The 17,466-nt window shown below is 44.0% G+C and overlaps 1 protein-coding gene and 1 long non-coding RNA gene across 3 annotated transcripts; one reads left to right on the plus strand and one right to left on the minus strand.

The window, feature by feature from the left end:
• Nucleotides 1–1,432: 1,432 nt before the first annotated feature.
• Nucleotides 1,433–14,989, minus strand: LOC113997181 (homeobox protein CDX-4-like). Its single transcript, XM_027738832.2, has 3 exons — nucleotides 14,563–14,989; nucleotides 4,648–4,793; nucleotides 1,433–1,687 (listed from the first exon to the last, which is right to left on the minus strand). The coding sequence occupies exons 1-3, from the start codon at nucleotides 14,987–14,989 to the stop codon at nucleotides 1,433–1,435; spliced, it is 828 nt and encodes a 275-aa protein (XP_027594633.1).
• Nucleotides 4,017–14,371, plus strand: LOC113997182. 2 transcript variants are annotated; one of them, XR_005564853.1, is made up of 5 exons: nucleotides 4,017–4,094; nucleotides 8,029–8,502; nucleotides 10,312–10,442; nucleotides 11,696–11,902; nucleotides 13,818–14,371. It is a non-coding gene; the product is annotated as an uncharacterized LOC113997182 (long non-coding RNA). The 2 variants fall into 2 exon arrangements; XR_005564852.1 differs by having other exon boundaries at nucleotides 10,315–10,442.
• Nucleotides 14,990–17,466: the final 2,477 nt, after the last annotated feature.

The raw sequence follows: 17,466 nt of genomic DNA on the forward strand, positions 1-17,466 counted from the left end.
TTTGGAAGCTTTTTTACCATCACCCTCCTTTTAAATTTGGTATTCCAAGTCAGTAACAGATCAATCATGAAAAACTTCATGTTCACTTGCTACAGTAGCTGATACCACACTGGAAAATGGTTATGAAAAAAGTAATTTATTTTAATGTTCTTTATATACAAAGTAATTTCACATTACCAACATTTTGATGCTCTAATAGTACTATTTGTTATAATTAAGGAAAAAAGAGAACAAGAATGTAGTGCCTAAATGACTTAATGCTCCTAAGTCTTGTTTGCAGCAGTGACAGAGATATTTCAGAGGACACCTTGATGGAAATTAGTGAAGAAAGGCATCCTAAATTTCTAAACTGCTTTTGACAATGAAGGTATAAATTCCCAAATTTTCCTTTTGCAGACAGAAGTTATGCACATGCAATTGGTAGTCATGTTAGGAAGTATCTGGATTATTCTTAAGTACTGATTACCTACCAAATTCTGCTCAGTGTGGGAAAGATCAGTACTTCAGAAATTGAGACCCTCTTAAAAAATGCTGAGAGCTTACATCTAAGTAAAATATTTTGTTTGTTTTTTCTTCCAATAATTTGGCTTCTCAGATTCTTTTAGTGCCACAATAGCTCATAAAACTGGAACAAATTTAAAATTGGTTGAATGCAATTATTGCATCTCTATCCATGGGCTCTGTTGTCTCATGAAATGCAGTCACTTTTCAAAATACCTACACTTTTTTTAAGGATTACTGCCCCCCTTTCCTCTTTCTTTTAGGATCCAAAATGAGTCTGACATGAATTTTCTTTGACCAAAAATGAATTTGGGCCAAGATTCACAATTCCGGAACGCTTTCAAAACACTACCAGCGAGATGGAAGAGTGTGTGTTTGTACCAGTGTGTGGAGCATTGGAAATCATACCTGTCAAAACCAAAACATTCCAAAAAGCTCATCCCTGACCTTTGCCCTTAACATGGAGTGAGTGCAACCACCAGGATCCAGGCTTTCTATCAAGTGGGTTGAAACACGTGAGCCGGGTTTCCATTTGTCGAGATCCGTGTGTAAAGTCCATGCAGGGAGCTCAGCACTCGGAGCCTGTGTGGGGCTCAGAGCAGCAGGAATGTTCCCCTCCCGGGCGCCAGGGGCAGTCCCTGGGGCGCAGCTGCCCCAGCCTCGGGGGGTTCCTGGGGCAGGTTTGTGCTGTGTCAGTCTGCACTGCACTGCACTGTCCCAAGGGGCTGTGTCTGCTCCCAGCTCTCCTGGTGCCTCCCTGGCCGAAGGACTCCTTGCCTTGTGGCAACACATCCTCTTCCAGAGGCTCCTGGCACGGTTGCACCGCCCTTGGGAAGCTGTGCTGTCCTGCAGACCCGGCTCTCGAGTTACTGTCCTTGAGGCCCGTGTCGTCCCCGCGGCAGTGCTCCGGGTGCTCCTGCTGGCAGGAGCCTCACTGCGAGGCCACGACCTGCTGCAGCCCCCCGGGGTGCTGCAACCCCCCCATGGGGAGCGGGGGGGGCGGGGGGGGCGCTGGGAACAGGGAACTGGGCATCTCGGAGTGAGTCTGTGGGTCAGGGACGGGCATGGGGCTCACAGAGCCAGAGTCACTCTGCAGGGAGCCCAGGCTGCTGCCCTCAAAGTGAGTCATTTTCTTCTTCATTAACTTTCTTTCCTTGGCTCTGCGGTTCTGGAACCAGATTTTCACCTGTAAAGGGGCAGAGGAAAGCTGTTTTCAGTTGCTGATAAAGTGCATTTACTCACGGAATCACAAGGAACATCAGTGCCATGAGCACCAGTGAGAAAGGCAGTGGCAAAGTGAGACAACAGAACTGTGTGCTTGTTGGTAATCTTTCCTGGCTGGTAATGAAATATTTAGTAATAGCTTGATAAAAAGTGTTTTTCAGTGTTAGTTTAGAGGTATTTCTTTATGGAATGACCTTTGATTCATTTGATTTTACTTTTTTAAACGAAATCTAACAGAACAGAATCTTGTGGGTCACAGTGATGGCCAAAAGGATCCAAGAGTATCATTGCATTGAAAACTACATGTCCTAGTCAGGGCAAGTCAAAATCTGTTCCTGGCCAATAAACTGAGGCACAAAAGCTTTCCTGTTTGGATGCTGCACAGGAATTGGTGATCTCCAGTGTGTGAGCCAGTGCAAATGCACTTCTGAGCAGAGTTTCACCAGTGCACTACCCTTGGGACTCCATGGTAATTCAAAGTGTTGTATAAGCAGTGCCTTAATAGCTCAATGCCTTTTATTGCATTCACAGATGGAGCCAGAATGTGCTACTGCTTTTCACCACATCCCAGGGACACAGTTATCCCTGGGAAGAAAGGAAGGACCCATTGAAGAGTACATGGATTTTGGCTGGCGTGGAAAAAGTGAGGAATGAGATGAAGTTGATGAGCAACTAAAAATACATCAGTACTTGCTGAGGTTTGAAACGGTGAATGTGAATCCCCAGCATTGGATTTGAAGCAGTAAAAGCCAGCTGTTTATCCTTGGAAGTGGCTCTGTATCACGTCTAGTCAGTGTAATAAGCTCCCTCATTCAGGTATGTTGTGTTTTCTTGCTGGTGTTTAGATGGCAAAGGAAACACTTTTCTCATTTTTCTTTTTCTTTGGGTTTACTATAACCTAAAGAAAAATCAAAGGTTTGCTGAGAAATACTGATCTGTTTAGATCTTCACTAGAATCTGGAAAGGGAAAGAGAATGATGATCAGAAAGGAGGTAAAACTGTAAGAGGTGATAACATCTGTGGCTGCCAGGTTGTGTTTTAAAACAAAACCACTGGTGAAGTCCACAAAACCTCTTAAGGAGTCTCTGTGACAGCCTTGGTGCCTTGAGGCATTATTATGGTTTTACAGTTGAAGAATTCAATTACATGCAAAGCTTGTGTAAATTTGAACTAGGTCTCTTAAGTCCTAGGCTGTCATCTGAGATGTTTGACAATTCATTTTGTTGTCTTAGTTCTGGAATATCATTTCAGTGCCAAACTGTTCCACCAAACCCATCTCAAGTGCTCTCAGCATTTATGAATTCCCCTCTGGCTTCAATGTTCTTATCTACCTGTGAATTTAGGGGTTTGTTCTGGTTTGTTGTTAAACTAGGGAAGCAAATCTGCAGCAGATCCAGAGAGAATTTTAGTGGACACCAGAGGGTCATACCAAATAAGTACAAGTAAGTTCAGATCTGTAATGTCAGACTGAAAACCAGCGTGTCCAGTTGCATCAGTCTGACTTGTTCTTCACCTGCTTCCTTTCAGTATTCTTTTTTTTCCATATATCTCTTCCTCTGAAGTATGATTTTCTCTCTTCTTTCTTGTCCTCATCATCTCCTTTATTTCTGTATCCTCCCTTTATTAACAATTTTGCCTTTTTTTTTTTTCTTACTTGGATATTGCATCTTTCCTTCCTTGTTTAAATGATTGTTCTTTGTCCTTCTGTGTTGAGTTATTCCTTCCAGTGTCCTGGATGGGATTTTGGCATAGGTAGGAAAAAAGCTTTTCCAGAAAATCCTTTCAGGTTTTAAGTGGAGGTTGGGATGGGACAGTGTTCAGTCATGTTCATCCCATGGGGTTGTTTAATTTGTACTGAAGGGTAGTGGGGAGAATCTATCACATGCTTTTTTTTTAATCTTACCAGAGATGCAGGTTTTATGTGTTGGAATTAATTTTGTGACATATTGCTGATGAAGAAGAGCAAATATGGCAAAAACTGTTGCCATATTTGGAAACATTTGAGGAAACACTCCAATACATGACAAAGAAACATATCACATGGTTTTGTTACACCTCTTCAAATATACCAACCAAAGGGTTTATCAGGAATTACCACTAGGAAGTTTCAAGTAAATGTGATTGGCTGTTTACAGAAGCAAGGCCATAACTTTCGAAGTCAGCATAATGAAGTCAAGTTATTAACGTTTTGACAGCCAGCAAAAAGACACACAGTGTATTTTTTATACCCAGTTGAAATAATTGCAATTGTCAATAATTAAATACTTGCATTCAACAGCAGATTGAGAAATATTTCCTTCTCCATTTCTGTGAGCTCTTCCAGGATGTGCTGGGTGAGACAGGTTCGAGTTGGATGGACAGTGCTACAGGTGGGTGGATTTTAGACTATCCCTGCTCAGCAGAGCCCATAAAACAATGGTGAGTCATAGGATTGTGCTTTAAGTTATCTTCTGGGAACAGAAGTGGGATTTGGAGGGGGTGGTAGGAAATAGGAGTAGCAAGTATGTAGGAATTATTTAACAAAAGGTAATAGGCAGCTGAAAACACAAACACCTTCAAGTGTCCTGAACATACCTGATTTCATCACTCCCATTCTCCACTCAGACTGACCTGGTTATGGAATTCCCACTGGCTTCAGCAGAACCAGGACTTCTGCTTTAGAAATGTCAGCAGAAATTTCTCCCTGTTCCCACTGCCCAGAGGGAAATCCAGACAGGATTTGTTGGTATTCCTTAGCTCCTGTTCCTCAGAGCAGGACTGTGTGTGCAGGTGGTGGTTGCATTTGCTGCAGAGGGAACCCAGTCCCCTGTTTGGTTATAGGAGGCACTGGCAGTTGTGTGTTCCTCACCAGTACTCTCCTCTGCAGCAGAGATAAATTCAAAGGGAATCCTGGGTGGGGGATCCATGGGATCCATACTCTACCTGTCTCTCAGAAAGCCTTAGGTTTGCAGCCAGTTCAGATTTCCTCCTGATTGTGATGTATCTGTTGTAATGAAACTCCTTCTCTAGCTCTAATCTCTGATGATCTGTGTAAACCACTCGGTACTTCTCTCTTGTTCTTGTTTTACCTGTTTTGAAAGAAGAACACATTGTTTCAAGCTAAAATATTTTAACTTAAGTTACGCAAAATATCTGGCTTTACATTTGCAAATGTTGGTGGGTGTTTTAGGCCTGATTTCTAGGCACTTACCCAGCGTGAATCCCTTGACTTGATCTTGATTTTCAACACAAGAGGTTCATACCATCAGATATTAGGTTTCCTCCTTAGTAAATAGATGATAAACTGCTTCTCATGCTCTTTATCACCCCTGCGTTATCATTTGGAAAAGGGAAGGTGTTCTGGCTAAGAAGAAGGAACCAGGAAAGCTGGGTTCTGTTCCCAGCTCTCACCCGAGCTTCCTGCCTGGGGGTGAACCGCCCTTGTTTTTCTGTCCTGGAGCCCAAAGACTGCTACCTGCTGCAGTGACTGGGAAGGACATTTTACTGCACAGAAAGTACTGAGAGCTTCCAAAGTCCCTCACTTGTTGTTGCTAGAAAAATTCCTACAACACTGTGATTGTTCCTGCAGTTTGGAGGCTGTGTTTTCCCTTAGGGTCTGGCACTGTCTGTCCACAACCTGATAATAGCACAGTAACATAGATCTTTTAGATGACAGTTAATAAAAAAGAGAAAAGGAAAGCAATAATCCTTCACAATGGGCAGAGAAGTGCAGCATCTGCTCTTTTGCAGGCAGCACTGCTGCCTCTGCTCAGCCCTGGGTGCAGCTGAGTGGAGCAGCCGGGGCTCAGCAGTGGCCAGGCCATTAAAAGGCAATGGAAATGACAGCAGGGAACACAGATGCAAGGCCCTGCAAGTTTATGGATTCCATAGAGGGGAATTTCGGAGGACAGGATGTGTGGCTGCAGTGGAAGAGAACTGAGAATGGGAGAGGCTGCTGGTGCTTCCTTTCTCACCCTCCTTTCCCCTGTGGTTAACGCTCACATCAGGCAGTCCGTGGATTGGAGATCAGCACCTGCTCAAAACCAAGGCCTGAGCCCTGGCCTGAGGTCATCCACATATTTGACAGATTGGATCATGTTGTGTTGGGACCAGTGTTACCATCTCTGCTAACCACAGCTTGACCAGTGTTTGGTGCTTGCTTGTCTGTCTCTATATGGGCATTCCTCTACATGGATGGATTTAGGCTGTCCATTGTCTGGGACGGGGAATGCACTTCCACTTTTGCCATGTGTGCCACTGTGGTGCTGTGGGTTGTGAATTGTGTCCCCAGTGGTCACTGTAGTAGGTCCAGGTTCTCTCAGATGATGCACAGAACTGGAGGTGTCCTGTGCCTTCTTACCTGTACCCGCCTGCTGTTGCTGCAGACCTGGGGTGGCTTCACACAGCAGCTCCTGTTTCCTTACAGAACTTCTGAAGGGATTATGTGGATACCTAACTCCTCATAAAGAGATTCCACAAACTCCTATTAATTGCTCTAAGAGAAGTTAATTTTGAATGGAGTGAAATAAATTCTGAGGCACTGAGTTGGTAAAGTATCAGTCTCTGAGTAGATCCCAAAGGCACATGGCCCAGAGCACCCAGCTTCCCTGGCAGGAGAGAGGAGCTGGAGGGTCATCTATCAGTGGTGCTAAAGGCCTCCTTCTTCCCTAGCCCCTCCTTCCCATCCCCCTTTTGTTTGAAGTTTAAGTGGCACCCAAAGTTCAGAATTCAGGGTACAAAACTACAGCAGAGTCTTGGGAGTGCTTTATCCCCTAATTCCTGATTTGGGTTAACGTTTTTCCCCATCTGTGGAGGGAGATGTGATGTCTCATCAGTTTTAAGGGCTGAACATGTTTAAAATCAGCATTGTCTTCCACTTGCTGTGCTCTCTGTGTGGTCATGGTTGAAAGCCACATCACTTCTGTCTCTTATGGTGTTTGACAGTACTTTCCTACTTGTAGGGATTTTTGGCTCCCCAGCCTACTGCGTGCATTGGAAGGGTCTTCATGCTCTGCTCCTCTTTGTACTGTTTGGAGAGATCCCAGATGCAGAGTTGTTGAGCACAGGAAGCCCTGGGCAGTGCCATGCTGTAAATAAACACTGTTCCACTTTGGTTGGGGATGGTTCTGGTTCCCCTAAGGACAGGGTTTCTCCAGGACTCTCTCCAGGCTTGTAGAACATCCGATTTCAGCTCCCACGCTCCGCCCTGGGAGAGCAGCATTCATTAATAGTGCCTTTACAACGCTCTGGGCACTGCCCAACTCTGCTGAGGGCCATCAGCCTCAGTACTTGGAATATTTCAGTGGGGGAAAGAGGGTGTTTGTTCCTAACGCTGGAAACTCTGCTAAATCCATGCAGCCAAACCACTTGGAGTCAATCTGTTGCCTCCCCTGGGAAGATTCTGCTGGGCTGGGGATGACACACGGGACATTCTCATTTCAGCAGCATTTCTGTCAGTGCAAAGCTGCAGTGAAAGCAGGATTAGCCCAATTCCCTTTACACCGATAATCAACTGAAAAGTGCTGTTAATTTTACAACATTAGGGTAAGAATTTTAGAGTCTCTAAGGAGCAGCAGTTACTCAGTTCAGTCCACATAAATCCCAGGACATTTGTTTTCGTTCACTCCAAGTGTAAATTGTTTGTTTAACATACGGTCACCTGTGGTGCTTTAATGCCTCACTTAATATTTTTAAACTTTTGATCTCTCTAGCTGCTGGTTTGGTTCGGGGATTTTTTCCCCTCTGCAAATGAGAACTTGGGGTCATTCTATGGGACAAAATGTTTAACATGTTTCCTTAGTGTCCTTTGTGTCGTTAACCCGGAGTACACAAAAGAGCAACAAGGCGATCTTATCTTGACCTCTATTCTCATTCAGAAACCACAGACAAATATCAAATGTTCTTCTATTGCCAAAACAAGGTGGTAAACGTCAAGATAAACCTTTCTGTTTCTGGTTTTAAGTGCTTAAACCCTTATTATCTGACTAGGAGGGGGTTGTGAGGTTGTTTTATTTGTTTTTAAACTGGAGAAGAAATTAAATGTACAAGGAAAACAGAACTTTCTCCTGTAAAATCTTTTATTTTTGTATTAGTAGCTCCCAGAGGTTTTTTTTTTAGTAGAAATTATAATATCTGGTTTCTTTTTGAAGGAAGTTTGGGAGCTTTGACATCTAATTTCTTTCTTTAAAGTAAGTTAGGAAAATAAAAAGTAGAAAAGCAAAAGGAAGGAAATTCTGAGAAATGCTCTGAGAAAAATGCTCTGATTTGTCACATAAATCTTATCTTTATTAATTTGATTTTTTGTTTGTTTGTTTGTTTGTTCAGAGTAATACCCTCTGTGAGAGACAACGGGCAGTGGGAGCTGAGGTCTACCAGGGTCTCCTGAGAAGACACTTTCAGTTCTGGCAGAACCCTGTTTTAGTCTGTTGGGCCTTTACTCCCACTGAGGGCAGAGAGAGTCTCCCTGATGCCTTTGTTGGATGCTGATCTGGAATCAGTCTGCACATGGCCTTTCCTTTTGAAGGCAAAGTACACTTTTATTTGCCAAAGTTAACAAACAGCAGCATCAGAACCTATCCCTGAACAGTTTGAGACTTTAGCCTCTCCATTCCGTCTGTTGGATGGAATGGATCCACTCCACTGCCTTCTGAGCCAAAGCCTGCAGCCCTTCTACTGGATTTATTTAGTGATGCCTTTTATTTCAAGAAGTATGAACTGAGTAAAACTTGAGGGAGAACTAATGGATTCACCCCAGAGACAGCAGAAGGATGTTCTTCACTTCTCAGACTTCTTTAGGAGGTAATGACAGAGTTTAATGATGCAATGATAAAAGTAACTATATTGATCCCATTCTTTAATCAAATCCTGCATATTTTACTCACTTGGGTGGGTGAAGCTGCAAACATTTAGATTTGTAGGATCTTAATGAACCTTTTGTTGGTGCCAGGTTAAAATCATAATCAGCAACATGGTGTCAGTTCCATTGGAAACACGTTCTGCCATGGACAATTATCCTGGGGAATTGCAAGTTGGTTGCAGAGGTTAATAGTGGTTGGGTGGAAGAGAAATGAAACAAAAGAGCTTTGAAGCAACTACCTTTGCAATCTGCCTGCCTTTGTCCTGGGGAAGTGGATTTCCTGGCTTTAATGAGCTGGTTAAGGAGAGAGTTTTGTCCAAAACCTCTGACTACTGAGAATTGCCTTTGGACCAGCAAAAAATAAGACATTTCAGACTCAGAAAGCTTTTAGTAAGATACAGTTTAACAATCCTGTTGTATCACACCCACCATGGCAATTTTTGTAACTGGCCAAGTTTTGAGTTGGGGGAAGGGAACAGCTTTCCCATTGGTCATAAAATTCACAGAGCATTTCTTCTGAAGACAATAAAGCTGGGAGAAGGCCTCTTTATTTGCTGTGAAAATCATCACCCTTTCCGGCAATATAACTCCTGAAGAAAGGAGGGAGAAGGAAGAGACAAGGCTGCATATCAAAGCAAAGCAAAGTGAAGTGTTAAAAGGGTCTGCTGCCTCAATATGACAGATCGGCCTCAAAACCTCAGACAATGTAGGCCAGGAAAGGAAAAAAAAAACCACCATCGGACCTCACAACTAGTTTACAAAGCAAAATAAATTAGCATTAGAACCAGCCCTGGCTCCTCTTTCAGAGCCTCCTCTCTTAACTTTTCAGGAATATTCTTCATCTACTGAAACCATTGTTCATAAAGTCCAGGAGCTGCCTGAGGATGTCACAGTACAGAATAGTGTGGGATTGCTGTGGGATTACAGCTCGGCTTCCAGGGTTTTGTTTCAGGGGAAGGAATGTCTGTACTTGGTGGCTGGAGTTACCTTAAATCAGCTGGAAATGGGGAACAGCTTTCTGGCCTGAGCATGGGCTCAGTTCAAACCTGCACCTCTCTGTTAGCTTAGTGTTAAGAAACTAATGTTAATTTTTGAGCTTATAAAGATATGGACTGTCAGAGATCAGGCCCCAGAGATTTGTTTAGGACTATCTCTAACTCTTTATGTACTTTAAAAGTGTAGGAAAAGTAAAGGGCAGATTCTCCCCAGTGTAATTTCACTGCCTCAGTTGAAGTTGTGAAGCAAAAATAATTTAAAGTAAGTTTTGAAGACAGATATTGTGCTGCACGTGATGTTCTTAAAGTTAAATTAATAAAACCTCCAAAACCACATTGCCATTGTATTAGAAAATGTTCCATGGGCCCGGTCCTGTGTAATGTGAGTATAATATTCCTGCCAGAAATCTCGGTGTGCTGAGTAGGTGTCCTGGTCCCAGGCATTACTGCAAAGTTAACTGCAGAAAGAAACATGGTGAAATTCTGTGTTTGTATTTTCTGCTGTGTCTTGTTCCTTGTTCTTGTCATACATGTTCAGGTTATTCATGCTGAAAAGAACAGAGCAGGATCATAGGATTGGAACTTTTCAACAGACTTGGAGTTCCCCTTCTGTTTTCAATTTTGAACATGTTCTGCTATTCTGAAATAAAGCTCATTGGCCAAATTCTGTCCTTGCCCTTGCTAGTGTGAACTTTTCTAATACTCTTCACCCTACAGAAGTGAGTCCAAAGCAGAGCTGTTTTTATCCCCTTTAAGCAGTGACGGGACAGGCTGCCCTGTGTGGATCCTCTTTGCAGACAGACATGACCTGTGGAAAATGGAGGTGCATTTCTGAGGGGCAAATCAGGGGAAATCCACGGCCAGTGACTCTACAGACTAAAAGGCAAGTGAGTAACTGAATTTTCTTTCCAAGTGTTCTGTGTTCTTTAGGCCTTCAGCATTTTCACAGGATCACACAATCTGCTAAGTTGGAAGGGACCCAAAAGGATCATGGAGTTCATTTTGCAGGAATGCCTTCTAAAGAGGTTTGTTCCCTTTCCTTAGATTTGAGGGGATATAACTTCTTCCTTCAGAGACTAAATGCACATTTACAGTGCATTTGGTCCTGATGCTCTCAGCACCCTCAGCAGCAGCAGAATTGCCCTTATGTCTTCACAGTAACTTTTATTGAGGAAGAATGATAGGAGGAGAACTGTCATCTACAGGAGAAGGCTCTGCTCATAATTATTCACCTGCTTCAAAACTTGTCCCCTCCCTGTTTTGTGGTAACATTAGTGCAGATCTTAAGATGTACTTTCAGCTTCAGAGCAAACTCTCCTTGGCCTGGGTGCCCTGCTCACACTCGGTGTTCTGGGCACACTTTGACCGCAGGTGTGTGTTGTGATCTCACACAGCCAGAAAGCCAACTCTGCTCCTGTGGGAGCCACGACACACCTCTGTAAAAATATTGGAATCAACAGGAGGAGATTTGTAACTTGTTCTGAGGTGGTTTTATTCTACCTTCTGCCAAAGAATTTGCTGTAATTATGTCACGTGTGTGTGTGTGTGTGTGTGTGTGTGGAATTGCCACCTCAGATTCGTATCTGTGCCCTTGTTCTGTTCTCGGTTACAGTTGCTCCTTGGCTGTGCTGCCCTCTCCAAGTAGGGGTTGAGGACAGTGAGCAGGAGCAGTGTAAGGGTTAGAGAAGGGTCTTTTCTATCAGTGTTCTTGGTTGAAAATACTCATTAGTCAGTGTTTCCTCCTTCAGGAGTCCTGAGTACACGTTTGCTCTCTCCTGTGTCCTGGACACCCTCCCAGTGCAGTGATAGGACGTTGAACCCTGGGTGCACTGAATTTAGGAGCAAGTCCCAGTCCTTCCAGCTCCAAAGCTGCAGGGACAGGCACTCAGACATCCTTCAACCAGAGAGAGAATGATCCATGAAAGCCTCAGTAGGTCTTTTCTGCAGGAAATGCATTTCAGTAACACTAAACAGGGTGATGGTCTCACATTAAATACTGAGATCTTCCAGAGGTTTCATGTAGCAAAGCCTCATAAGCTTCACTTAACACCAGCTGAAGACATGGTATCTTCAATTTACATGGGATGTTGTTTTTAAAATTACTGAGTAAGACTTGAAATCATTTCTCCCTTTGTTGCAGGTTAGCTGTGTAGATACCAGGGTATCAAAGGGCCTGTAGGACATGAGGCATTGGTGGAAATTGGAATTAAGTGTTTTGTTTGTCATCTCTATGGACACGAGGCCACAAAGCACCACGAAGAGAAGCTGACCATGGAATCTCTGGAGCTGGAAATGCCACAGACTCAGGGCCTTGTTTCTGTAGCTGCCATGAGTTACACTGCTCAAAGTAAGTTACCTTTGGAATGAATCTCTCCCAGTCTTAAAGGGATAAGATTACAGGAACACTTCTTGCCCACTTCCAAGAATATCTTGCAAAAATCACTTGCCTTAATAGTTATTGTTTCCACAGTGCAATAATATTGATAACTAGTGTAATGAATAAATAATAAAATTAACCTGTCTAGATAATTTCTGTTCTGATCACCTCAGGTAAGTCTGAGCCTGTTTTCTCATCTTTAAGAACAGTGGTTCCTATCTACTGCACAGGGAATAAGGAAAGCCAATAAATAAGAGCTGTGATTCCTTGACTCCTGCCTATACTTGCTCTACTGAAAATCCTGAAGTTTCGCAAAGAGACAGAAGGATAATGCTCAGTGGACACATACAGCTTTAAGGATGGGAAAAGCAATGGATTCCATCCAAGAAGACCCAGCAAGCAACACTGGTCCTTGCAGTTGGCCTGGTCACACACCTGAGGTCACCTGCAACACCTGCATGCACAGAACCGAACTCAGAGTGTGACATTCTACAGCTGGCATTGCTGGAAGGGAAAATACTTAAAAATTACTTTATTTTTTTGAAAAATGAAGAACAATGGTGCCCTTGCTTTTAAACAGAGGAAAAGGAGTGAAAGCACAAAAAGGAACCAATTCCAGTGAAAGAGATTTATTGGCACAGAGCCTTCTTGGCCTAGCAGAGAAAAATATATATAAGAGGGAAAGAAACAACAATTAGAATTCCCAGTCTGGAGTTCTCCCTAAAGCAGGACCTAATAGTTATTAAATGAATGGCCAGGCCCCCACCAGCTTCAGAGGGCCTTACATGGCTCATGGGTGTTTGGGATGCTGATTCCTCCTGTCATAAAGACACTCATGTCAGACTGTTCCAGGATGGAGACACTTCCAGCTCTTCCTGGGAATGCTCTGACCCTTGCAGACTTGAAATTTGAAAAGTTAGAAAGTTCTAAGTGTGCTACTCAGGCAGGCAGTTGGAAGGGGGTATTGTCTGTAACACACACATAAAATATCAATCTATCTCACTAAGTCCCCACTATCAAAGGGACACACAGACAGAACAAATCAGGTCTTGCTCTCAAAGGCTGCAGCTGGAATGCACAGGAGCATAGGGCAGGTAGGGAAAGAAGAGATGAGCAGTGGATTATTGAAGCAAAGGTCCTGCTGTCTGTAAATCAGTTAGTGAGCAATTTCATTGCCCTTGGAAGGACTACCCAAAAGCAGGCTGTAAGTTTTTACAAAACAGGCCCTCTTTTGTTTTGTCTTGTATTCAGTGAAGAAAAAATATGATTTAAAATCACTTGCTTTTTTTTTTTCCCCCAAAAAATTCTTATTCTCCTGAGGTAACAACCTATTTTGATTGGCCGACTGACTTCTGTGGACTCTCTGTGAACTGAAGTTGTGTTCAGCAGGAGTGAGGATGGATCTGTCCATACATATAAATTAGAGGCATTATTTTAATATAGACTATTTTTCTAGACACTTGCATTCTTTTCTCTAACTTATGGTTTCAGTAATGGCTTTTCCACCAGAGATTGATTCGGTACTTGCTTTGCAGACTATTATTTACAGGCATGTGTGGAGCAGAGCTGGGGCTGGAGGGAGGGCTGAAAGGGAAGGGACCTTCCAGGGATGGAACATTGGAATACTGGGAGTATCTCTGAAGGGGAGGAACTGAGCATCCTTAATTTTTACTGATCTCAGTGCGTGGCAGAGCTGCTCAGCACCTTGGAGGATCAAATACTTTCATACAGCAGTCTGTGCCTCTGTGCTTTTCAGGCAGTTTCCCCTCTTTTTCTTATCCTTCTCCCCTTTCTTGTTTCATAATTTTTTCATATAATACAAGGTACAGGGTTTTTTTTACAGATGCTCAATATTTACCTTTTGTTCTCTTGTTCCTTCTCCCAGTCAAACAGGACCTTTTCCTCATGTCCACAGCTAATTTTTCCTGGTTAAATACGATTGAAGGATTGTACTCATTGACTGTTACACATCAGAGACTGATCTGCGGCTGCATTAACTGACTGTGTTCCCATGGATCTTTGTATTCCTGCACATTCTGAGAGCTGCTGCTCCAAAGTGAAGCCAACTTTTCCTTATCATCCCTATTTTTAAAGCATGGGCTCATTGTTTGATCTGGCAGATTTCATTTCAGTGCTCTGAGGTTTAGAGAGGCTGTTTCTAATACAAAGCCTTATTGCCACCCCCCTGCTGTACATGTTTCACTTGAACTTTTCATAAGTACTGCAAAACTTGAGGGAAGTAAGCAAAGCGTAGGTGGTGCTGAAGTCCAATACTTCGATCACGATCCATTTCTGCAGACATGCTGCTTCATTCCCGTCTATAGGGGAATCTATTCCCACCTGTAATCTCCTATTGAAAGCAATTATTTGATATCACAAACTTTTTAAGCACATCTGAAGTGAGAAGTGAAAGGCCATTGGTTTTCATTTCCCGCAGCGTTAGAGGTCAAGGAAGAAACGTAAGAATCAGTCAAGTGATTGAGTGATCGACCCAATATTTAGCACGAGGATTCCTCAGAGCAATAAGGACCTTTGTTCATCTGTGTGGCTCCCTCTGAAAGGGGAACCTGGCAAACCCCCCAGCAAGTGAGACCTCTCCTCAGCATCACCCCCAGTGCCCTCCTTCGTACCTGTGGACGTGGCTTGCACGGTTTTCCTCATCCACTCGTAGGAGCTGTGCCTGTGGCTGCTGGGGGAGCAGTGCTGGGCACTGCCGGGCTCTGCGGGAGGAGCCCCCCCGGCCCCGGGCTGCAGGGAGCTGTACTCGGCGGGGCTGTAGGAGCCCGGGGCGGGGGACGAGGCGCTGAGCTGGGCAGTGCCCGCGCCGGAGGGGCCCGGCCCGTACGCGTTCCAGTCCTCCCTCTGCGGGCCATAGTGGGAGCCCCAGGGCCCCGGCGGCTGCCCGTGGGTGTCCAGGGCTGGCACGGGGTGGTATCCCATGTACTCGGGGTAGGGGGGTGCGGACACGAAGCCCTGCCCTGGCAGGGTGCTGCCGGTGCACCGGGCAGAGCCTGGGTACATGCTGCTCTCCTGCTCCAAAAGGTAGCTCACGTACATGGTGTTCAGAGCCCGGCTCTGTCCTGCCGGGACATCCTGCTCCTCGCAGGGCTCGTTTGATCTCCCTTCCCCTCCTCTTTCTTTCTCTCTTTTCTAGCCCTGCCTGGCTCTATAAATGACTCACGCTAGCCCTGATGTCCCTTTACTACACATGATTAACAATGGTTTTACCAGGTGCTGGTGGTAACAGTTTACTAAGGTCCTGCCTGATGTCACAGATAACTGCCTGCCCCAAAATTACATTTGCATTCAAATGAAGGGCTGCCCATGCAGGCAACCCCACCTTGCTGCGAGTTCCAGTGCTTCCTTTCTCACAGCTCTCTATGGATTGCCAGCCCCGTCCTATACGTGCAGAAAGGAGTTTGAAATCTCGTGCTCTTCAAGAAGAGCTGTGTCCACAGCTACCCATAACTGTTGAGACAGTAGAGGCAGCGTTTCTCTTGAGCCGTGCATGCCAGAATCTAACTTCAGGCACCAGCTTATAGTCACTTAAAGCCTGGTTTCTGCCTGTCCAGTAGTAGTTCTGTCAGAGTGTGCTGTATTATTTTTTTAAACTAAACCCAAAGGACCAGTTCAGTCTTTAACTGCAGCTCTTACATTGTTTCTCATATGAACACCCTTCTTGACTTAAACTCTTAGTCTGTGTGGGAGAGCACTTAGAAACCGCAGTAATCCTGCTGATTTTAACATTACAAAGGATATACAAGAAGTCTCGTAGTCATTTTGAGCATTTGTTCATACGAATAGTCTTGTTGATGTTAGCGAGCCTATTCATGAGCTGGCTGCTTGCCACGGTGATTGAAGTTCCTCGGTTCTAACTTACAATGGAAACAGAAAGAGAATCTGTTATTGAGAGAATGCAAAATTTGTCACTTTGCCTATGCTCGTGTCTTGTTTGTGATATTGAAATGAGTGGTATCTTCCCCTGAAGGTTTTTCTGTTCTCATTGCTGTGCTTGTTCACAGTAAGGAACACCTTTTTTTAGAAAGATGGGAGCAAATTAGAGCTTTTTAGCTCAGAAAAGCAGTTTCTAACTTTCAGGAGCAATCTTATGTAAGTAACAAATCCCTACGAGATCATCTGTAACCAGGAGCAAGGAGAGAAAGTGTGGATTTCTTTTTTTTAAGTGAGATAGATACCTCAGCATTGTCTCTTAATGGGACTTCACCCTGTTTTCATTCCTATTCCTTTAATGATGTGATACTTAATTGCACCTTTATTAATGATCCAACTTGCTAAAGGGATTTTTCCCTTAAACAGGCGCAAAGTATAATGAGTTTTTTCTTTGTTCAGAGGTGTATTTTTTCTCTGAGAGTCTTTTGCACTTCGACACCGTTTAAACTTAGAGGTTCTCAGGAGGAGAGAGTCACTTTGCACACCTGACAACACCGATGTTGTCAGTGAGAGAAAGGTGTCCTCGGGCTGAATTCACAGCATGGGTGGGGGAAAAGGCTTTTCTGACTGAGAATTCCAGAGCTGGGTGCAGAAGCACAGCCACCTTCTCTGAGTATTTAAGATTTTCCTACTGTGCACGTTGCTAAAACTTGTACCTGTTTGCATCCGGAGTTTTTGGAGGCCGATGTTTTGCTGGTGTAATTGCTGAAAGGTATTTCAAAAATCATTAGGTGGAGGGAAGTTGGCAGAAATGGTTTCTTCTGCTTGCATATGTGAGCTTTTTGGGTTGCAATTCACACTTCTGTCCCAGCTGGTCACTCGGAATGGCCAAGCAGAGCGGCTGGTACAGCCTCCCCAAATCCAGGGAAGTCACTGCTCAGTGTGTCATGGATCTGAACTGCCCAATTCTCCCGTAGCAGCAAAATAAATCAGTTATTAATTAGGAATGAGCTGGCTCTAGACAAGTGTCTGCAGTTACCAGCACAGTGTGATTTTAATGTTCGGGTTTTTAGCCAGTGTTTCCCTCCCTGTCTCAATCACTCAGAGCACTGTGGTTGCTTGGTAGCTCTCAAGTTTAGACTGCATTGAAATAGTTACAAAGAAAGATGCTTTACAGCTTTTTGTTGTAACTTGATTTCATTTCCTTTCCTCCTCTTCAAAACTGTTGGAAATTGTCCTTGTAGGCATTTCAGTGCCTCTCCTGATGCAGGTGTACCAATAAATCAGCCAGAGGAAGGGGCAGCCTTTGCTGCTTTTCAGCAGCATTAGCTGTGGCCCTCCAGCTGTTTGGAAAAGGTTTCAATTATATTCATTCGACAAAACTTTCCCCACAGGCTTTATCTACCTGATACACCACAGCATAGGGCTCTGCAGAAGGACTGGGTCTCCCTGCATCCTTTGGATCGGTGCTCAGGAGCATTGGATGCACCAGGCAGGGATTCATTCTCTATCCATTGTTACCTGAGAAACATCTGGATCAGGTTTTTCATAGTGGTATAACTTGGCTGAAGAAGCTACTGAAAGTAGTAAAATAGTGATTATTCATATGGATTAGAAAAATGACATAAAAATCCCTTTTGATG

Source organism: Pipra filicauda, unplaced genomic scaffold, assembly GCF_003945595.2.
Source record: "Pipra filicauda isolate LSUMZ 115617 unplaced genomic scaffold, ASM394559v2 scaffold377_size797966_pilon, whole genome shotgun sequence".
NCBI lineage: Eukaryota > Metazoa > Chordata > Aves > Passeriformes > Pipridae > Pipra > Pipra filicauda.

Bases quoted from the DNA above. Each gene is read 5' to 3' on its own strand.
- LOC113997181 (XM_027738832.2), bottom strand. From the start codon at position 14,989: ATGTACGTGAGCTACCTTTTGGAGCAGGAGAGCAGCATGTACCCAGGC. The intron at 4,794-14,562 runs GTACGAAGGAGG...CTTTCAAAACAG, and splicing joins CGTGCAAGCCACGTCCACAG to GTAAAACAAGAACAAGAGAG. The intron at 1,688-4,647 runs GTAGAGTATGGA...GCCCCTTTACAG, and splicing joins TAAGGCTTTCTGAGAGACAG to GTGAAAATCTGGTTCCAGAA.